We start from the raw sequence: 7,969 nt of genomic DNA on the forward strand, positions 1-7,969 counted from the left end.
ACCCTTCTTCTCCACCGCATCCCAATAAAACATTACGGCGTTAAAACGCTAAGCAGACCCATGTGTTCCCTCACAGCCGTCTCGCTCTTTGTTCTCAAACTTCGTACCTATGAGCCACAGACGGTCGATTTCTGACCCGAGTTATGAAAGTTCAATGATTTCAGTAGGTTTCAAGTAAAAGGTTTACAATTTAATTCAAATCAAGTCAAACTTTAATTATATAGCAGGTTTTATAGAATAAAAAGCATCACAAAAAGCTTTACAGGTTTTGAAAAATCAGAGTAAAACCCCATCTGCAAACCAGATGTAGGAAGTGAGTCAATAAAAATTTTAAAATTGTCCTCCATCGGAAATACTGCACCTCAGTGAGTGGAGGCTCCCTACTTTATTTATTTTTTAAGTCTTTTAATCAATCCATTTAAGGAAGAAACCATGACGTGAAGATCTGTTGAATAATTGTGTGACAGTTACTTGTGACTCTTTTGACTCCAGTGTTGCATTGAAGTGGAAAGAAAATGATGCATGGATTTCTTTTCTTTCTTTTTTTAACAGATAAGAAGACTGGAAAGTGTGGCATGCAAAAATATCCAGTCCTCTTTACTCTGATGCCTCTAAATCAAGTCTAGTGAGACCGAGAGCGTTCAGACGTTTCCTGATAAGTGAACAGAGTTCACCTGTCTGCAGAGTGAATCCAGCTGTTCTGTTTCAGAGCATCTGCTAGGAGATGATAAAATCTTAAGGAAATGAAACCTCAAGTGAAAGAGTGTGCTTAATTTGACACCCTGTCTGCATCTCCCATCCTCCTGCTGTCCCTGACCCTCCCTGGTTCCCTGTGTCGTTAGTCTGATGTCCTTCACCTGTTGCCTTCTGCCTCGCCTCATGTTCCTGCCCTGTTAACCAATCATGTCCCTTCTCGTTTGCCCTGCCCTGTGTATTTAGGTTGATTTCCCCAGTTTGTCTGCACAGTTTTGGTGAGCTCTGTTACCTGTTCCTTGGAGTATAGCGCCTTCTGTGCTTGCCTGCTACCTGTTTCTGGTTTTTCGAACTCTCTTCTGAACTCCAGTGCCCTTGGATTATCCCTGTCTGATCTGTTAGCCTGAATAAAGAGCTGTTTTTGCCCTCATCAGCTCCAGTCTGCTTTTGGGTTCACCTGCTTCATGACATATTCAAATGTTGCTGTGTGATTATATGAGACAAGACGCCATGAGATTTGATTTAACTGTAGATTTCTACGTTGTAACAGACACAACAGTTGCATGTCAATAGATGTCTGTACTGCCATTTAGAAGCTGGCTTTGAATGATCGGGGCGCTACGGCTGTATCTCTGTCATGTCATGTGATGCACTTTGCACCAATAAGGTTCCTTCTTTCTTTATAACGCCGTCTTAAACATTCCTGACTGAGGAGTTGGCAACAGTGTATCAGTTTAAATGATGTCATCATCCAATTTATCCTACACATGCAAATGAATATTTATGCAATCTAGATGATGACATCATAGAACTTGCCTGAGTGAAGAGTTGGCAACAATGTATCAGTTTTAAAGCAACATATCTTTCTTTTTTTACAAAACCCAGTAAAATGCATTAATGCTTTATTTAATAAATATTTAATGTAAATATAAACAAAAAAGAACAATATAACAATAAAACAAACAAGAGACTGAATAAAAAAATCAATATGGAACAATTATGGAATAAAGTGGTGCCTCGGGTGGATCAGCTTTTCTTCTCCTCAATAGTGACAGAGTCTTTTCCACCCTGACAGAGTTTCCTCATGCAGCCACCTCCGCTGTCTCCATGACTTTAGTCTGTCTGTGCTGCGGTTTGTAGAAGGACAGCCATCTCCTCTTCCATCTCCTCCTGGTATGTGTGACTTTCAGCTCTCAGCCTGCCGGTGAGCTGCAGGTCCTTTGCTCTCCGCTCAGCGTGAGCCCACAATGTTTTCAGTGCTCCTGCTGAAAGGTGTCAACCTGCAGCCTCACCTCCATCACTGCACCTCAGTCCAGTCTGCTTTTTTCTCCTGACTGACAGCACGGGCCTCCTGCAGCTCCTTCTGTGGACTTCACAGTGGAGTCCTGTGATCTGAACCAGTGAGCTTCCTGACTTCCCGAGCCTCTTCGGCACCACCGGGTGTGCTCAAAAAATAAGTAAATGATGACAAAATATAAACAGGCTTGAGATGTCTCGCAGCTGGTAAAACACCGCCGCTCATTTTCTTTGTTTCCCACACAAACGAGCTCTTGTTTAGTGTGATTTCAACCTCTGCCATCTCCAGTTTTGGCAGCTGCTCCTCTGACAACACTGAAAACGGTTTTCTTTGGCCTGAACTCAAGAAGAGCAGCAAAACGCAACCAGCTCAAGTCCTGGACTGCTTGCCAAATAGATATTAAGACCTCTTGCCTTATCAACTTAACGCCACCACTGAGGGATTACAGAGGGAGAGAGGATTACAGTCAGAGTCTTGCTTGAGTTGAAGGTTGATATCAGCGGGGAGATGATATCTGGAGGGAGAAAATTACTTAATCGTGGAGGCTGATAAGGAAAATCACAGAACGGAGAGATGAAAGTGTGTGTGTTTCTGCTCTTTGTGAGGAGCGTATGTCTTCATTAGCAGTGGTTTCTAATAAAGCTGGAGCACGGCTCATTGCCTTGTTAAACCGCAGCCCTGCGAACTTTGCAGTTTGATGACTTTCCTCTCTTATGCAATGTCTCACACATTCCTCCATCCTTCTCCCTCCCTTCTCCTTTCTTCCCGCTCTCTGCACACTGATCTTGTCATGCCTTTTTTCCCCCCTTGTTGTTGTATTTCTGCTGTATTTTTCTTGGATTTGCATCACATACTTTCCTCTGTCTCCCCCACCCTCCTAGTTCCTCCTCTCGCTCACACCCACCCCGCTCTCTAATTGGATTTCATTACTGGTTCCTTTCAGTTTTTCCCTGCTGGACTTTGTCGTCGGGTCGGACAGCTCTCAGGGATTTTCTTCCCCCTTTTTTTTTCGACACGCACAAACATCAGAGGCAGCTCTCGGAGACCTCACATCAACTGGTAAGGCTTGGTTTCTTTTTGTTGGTTTAAACTTTCAAAGAGGAGATTCAGCAGCTGCTCTGCACACAGGTGAAGAAGAGGAGATGTGTTTGGAAACTCCAACATCCAGTAATGACAAATACACCCAAAGGTGCTTCATTACTATGGATATAAGACTAAAAGTATTAATAGAAAGTAGATAATATGTTATAATGTGTTATTGTTCAGGATCACTGATACAATGTAGAGCAGTATAACTTATTCTTTACCAGTGTTAAAAGTTCGGCACACAGTAACTAAATGCATCATATGAAATGTTTTTGAGAAATCAGACATTGAATCTGCATGTATAAAGAAAACAAGACAACATTTACATAAACAAAGCTTCTCTCTGGCGATATGAAAAACTGAGCTGAGTTTGTACCGTTAGTTTTCCAGTCCCAGAATAAGCCCCGTGGAGAAGTGAGAGGTTACATAAACGGGCAGGTCTGATGTTGAGTTACAGTAGACGTGGATCTGCTTCACTCCAGCTGGTCTTCAGGCGGCATGCCAAAGCTCTCCGACTGCTTCCAAACAATCACCACCTCCCAGGAGGGAAAACTGAGTTTCAATCACTTGACTAAATCAAATGAGTTTCCAGTCTTTCATCACGTTGTGTTTTGTTGTTAAAATGTGAAGTTTTGGCCTTCGCCGTATGACAGAGTAACAAGTTTTTGTGAAATACACACCCAAAATGCACAAAATATCTATTAATAGAAGCTGGAAGTGTTTTGTGCTCACATTAGTCTCCTATAAACTTCAGGATTGCTCTTTTGTGCAGGTTTTGAAAACGCTCATGTTTCCAATCACGCCGGCGCTACTGAGGATCGGTGGCAGACAGCTGCTCGGACTCTCAGCGTTTGTCCTCCTGTCTGCTCTCCGATCCTGCCAGGAATGCTGACATGCACTTCTTCAACCCTCCCTCCTTTTTGTTTTCCTCATTTTTCCTCAGGCTTTTTTCTCTTTTCTTCCTGCAGCTGTTGTGGTTTATAAACTCAATTCCAGTTAACAGATGACAAAGACTAACATTTCCCATCCTTATCACACAGGACAAACAGTGGGTTTTCATTAAGGGGGCTGCCGTTAGACATGCATGTCCTGCTGAATCCATCAGATCAGTTTATGGTGCCGCGACGCCTGCTGTCCCGCTCCCAGACTGGATTCCCAGCAGGACGACAGCGAGACAAGCTCATATCTCTTCTTAACAGGCCCAGAAACCCACTGGAAAACATATAAAGAGTAACCCCATGAGAAGATGTAACACACATACAGTCAGAGTCTCGACGTTTTCCTGAGGACTGATGGCAGAAGGTTTAATACAGTGATGACTGCAGCGCTGGCCGGGTGGGTCAGCTGAGGATGAGCCTTTTCTGAGTCGACTGACTGGTATCTCTCCTTTTTTATAAAAAACACATGTCCAGACAGCAAAAGCATTCATATTTTGATGAGCAGATGTGAGTAATCAACGCAGGGGAAATATTGTCTCACAGAACTTCAGCAAATCAGATGATCAGATAATTTCAATGACTTTTACATGCTTGATTACTCTCAGTGTCAAATGGAGCTGGAGTTAATCTCAGCTGAATATGGGAGAAAGCAGGGAACATAAACACAGAGAAGGACAAGCTCACACACTCATATTCACTGCTACGGCCAATTTAAAACCATCAGTTTGCCTTGATTGCATGCTTCTGCACTGTGGGAGTAAACCAGAGCCAGATTTTATCGCTATGAGGCAGAAGGACGAACCGCAAAACCACTGAAGCACTAAAACCTCTGTCCTGTATGAGCTGAAGATCTTCTACTAACTGTTTGACCTTTGACCTGCTGTCCCTGAAGCAACTCTCAAACACACACACACACACACACAAAATATCCTCTGAAGAATATTTTGCAAACATTTTTGGGATTCTGAGCAGCTTTCAATTTAAGTGATTTTATCCTGAGTTCATTAGTTTTCCTCTCCTTCATTCCAAGCAAAGAATTTATGAAGGAAACAGATCAAGGAGAGGTGATAATAAATGATTGATGATAGTAAATAGTTTTCCCAGTAGTCCACTTGATATATATTAAAGCTCGTCAGCTGGATAGATGCTGCGATAAACACTGTTCAGTCTCACCTGCTGTTGTTTTCTCATGACTGGACTGTTACTGTGCTTCATGATGAAGCACAGATGATCGAATACAGCCGGCTCTGAATCCTGCAGCTGGAATTCAGACTCACAGAATCAACATCTGTTTTTCAATACTTGTAGAGGCTGACTGATTTATTTACAAATGATTTTAACATGTCTTGGATATTATACATGTCTCTGAGTAACTTCATTACCAATTTATTGTGCCTGCAAATAATTCCAAAAAACACATTAAATGAACCTGCAGTGGAACATTAAAAGATTTTTATTGGCTGAAAATGTTGAATTCTTCTTAGTGTCAATATTTTCCAGGCAATATCTGTCAGTAGTTTTATAGAGCAGCTAAAACATTTTTACTAAATCTTTTTTTTTCATCTTCATTTTAAAGTGTCTTTTGGGGGGTGGGGGGGTTGCAAGAGGACCTTCTGGTGTGAGGTTTGCATGTTCTCCCTGTGCACTCTTGCTTCCTTTTACAGTCAAAACACATGCTTGTTAGATTCATTAATGTTTTATTCTGTTTTTCTGTCAGTGCCTCACTTCAGCCCCAATGAGATTCATGGGAAAGGTCTTTAGTTTTCCTATTTCTTAAGTTTCAGTGATCTTCAACTTTATATTTGATGCATTTCTACATTCTGTGTTTCCTTACAGCACTTTCCATTTTACTGTATAAACTAAAAAACAGCAAAGACTCTGTCTAACTTGAATGAGGAACATGTAATGAAGTGTGCTCCTGGCAGATGCCAGCACATTTCAGCATTATATAATCTAACAGGTTCACTTCTCTCACATTAACTCGAGGAGCGTCAAGAGAAACCTTGAAAGAAAAAGCACTTGATAGATTCCTTTCTCTGAAAACTAAAAGGTAACTTTTGTCCGACTGTGTGTTTATTAAGAGAATTATTATGTAAGATCTCGAATCTTGTAAAAACACTCTTCAGTGTTTACATGAGCGGAGGTTAGAAAAAATTTTAAGACGATGTCATCCTTCTCCTCCTCCTCGTTCTCATGATGTTTTATCCACAGAGGGATTTCTGTTGCTCTTCTGTTTATATGTTTCAATATGTTCCCATCGGCTGCTGGCCCGATGGCGTCGCTGGAACGCCTACACACACTCTTCATGGTTTTTTGTGTGTTGGACCCCCCTTCAGCCCTGACACTGCAATGGCCTCGCCCAGACTTCCACCTCTGCTGCCCTCCCTCCTCCTCTTCCTCCTCTTCCTCCTCATCCAAGTCTCCACCCAGCTGGAAGACAATAAGATCCCCCCCAGTCTGTGCACGGGCCACCCAGGGATCCCCGGCGCTCCCGGAGGTCACGGCAGTCCCGGTCAGCCGGGGAGGGACGGCCGGGACGGGAGGGACGCCGCCCCCGGGGAGAAAGGAGAGAAGGGCGAGCGAGGAGAAGCAGGTACTCCAGTTACACCGATCATTAGAGCGGTCCCTGGAAGGACGGTTGACACTCATGTTTGTGTCTCACCCCCCTCCAGGTGAGACCGGAGCGCGAGGCTTCACCGGAGACCGGGGGGACCGGGGGGAGAAGGGGGAGCGGGGCCCGTCGGGGGAGTGCGCCGTGGCTCCGAAGTCGGCCTTCAGCGTCAAGCTGTCCCAGCAGGGCCTCACTCTGCCGCTGTCCGTGGGCGACGCCGTCCGCTTCGACACCGCCGTGATCAACGAGCAGGCGGACTACAACACCGAGACGGGCCGCTTCACCTGCAAGGTCCCGGGGGTCTACTACTTCGCCGTGCACGCCACGGTGTACCGGGCCAGCCTGCAGTTCGACCTGATGAAGAACGGCCACGCCGTGGCCTCGTACTTCCAGTTCTACGGGAACTGGCCCAAACCGGCGTCGCTGTCGGGCGGCTCCATGCTCCACCTGGTGCCTGGAGACCAGGTGTGGGTCCAGATGGCGCTGTCCGAGTACAACGGCTTCTACGCCAGCACCAAGACGGACAGCACCTTCAGCGGCTTCCTGGTGTACTCGGACTGGAAAAACTCTGCCGTGTTTGCATGACGTGCGCTCATGGAGAAAAGAAAGTCTGATCCCCCCTGAGGAGGACAGAGCTATTTCTGTAGCCTGTTTAGTTTCCTGGATGGAGAGGTTCTGCGTGGCGAAGAGGAAATGCGGCGGGCTTGAACAGCGCGTAGCGTCGCGGTCGAGGTGTGAGGGATTAACGCCGAACGCCTGTTCCTAACTAGCAGCCTTTAGCCTTCTGTGACATTTAGTTCCTGTAGCAGATGTCGTGACATTGGCCGGGTCGTTTGCTCCGGGCCGCAAACCCAGACCGCTTCGATATTCTCACTGTGCAGCGTTTCAGCGAACAGCAAACATGAATAAATCTGTAGAACTCCTCAACGTTTACAACCTTTTTCTCTGTTGGACTGGGGTTGAAAACCAGGGGGGCAGATGTTTCCAATAGGACGGGGTCACGGGCAGATAAAGGCTTTCCCAGCATGCCTTGCTTTCTGTAATTCCCAAAAGGAACCATACTGAGTGTTTATATTGCAGAGTAACTACATAAAGTTCTTTCACACTTTTTTTAAGACTGGGGTATCAAGAATGTAAATCTATTTCAGATGATCTGCTATCACTGATATTTTAAAGTCACTTATTTCCTTAAAATGCTTCTGTTAGACTCCTTTCCCACTGCCTGCAGACCCGGGTCTTGCCGCCTGCTGGCAAGCTGTGTCGCTGCGTTTTCCCGCGCTGATGGTGTCCCACGTTGATGACATCATCTGTGCGACGGCGCAAAACTAAAGTAAACACAGTCCC

The 7,969-nt window shown here is 45.0% G+C and overlaps 1 protein-coding gene across 1 annotated transcript; it reads left to right on the top strand.

Annotated features, from left to right (window-relative positions):
• The first annotated feature begins 2,852 nt into the window (after positions 1–2,852).
• On the top strand, positions 2,853–7,682 carry LOC115400192 (complement C1q tumor necrosis factor-related protein 5-like). Its single transcript, XM_030107908.1, has 3 exons — positions 2,853–3,049; positions 6,351–6,607; positions 6,687–7,682. Exons 2-3 carry the CDS (start codon positions 6,364–6,366, stop codon positions 7,208–7,210), a joined length of 768 nt encoding a protein of 255 aa, XP_029963768.1. The 5' UTR covers positions 2,853–3,049; positions 6,351–6,363; the 3' UTR covers positions 7,211–7,682.
• The last annotated feature ends 287 nt before the right edge of the window (positions 7,683–7,969 follow it).

Source organism: Salarias fasciatus, chromosome 14 (genome assembly GCF_902148845.1).
Source record: "Salarias fasciatus chromosome 14, fSalaFa1.1, whole genome shotgun sequence".
Lineage (NCBI taxonomy): Eukaryota > Metazoa > Chordata > Actinopteri > Blenniiformes > Blenniidae > Salarias > Salarias fasciatus.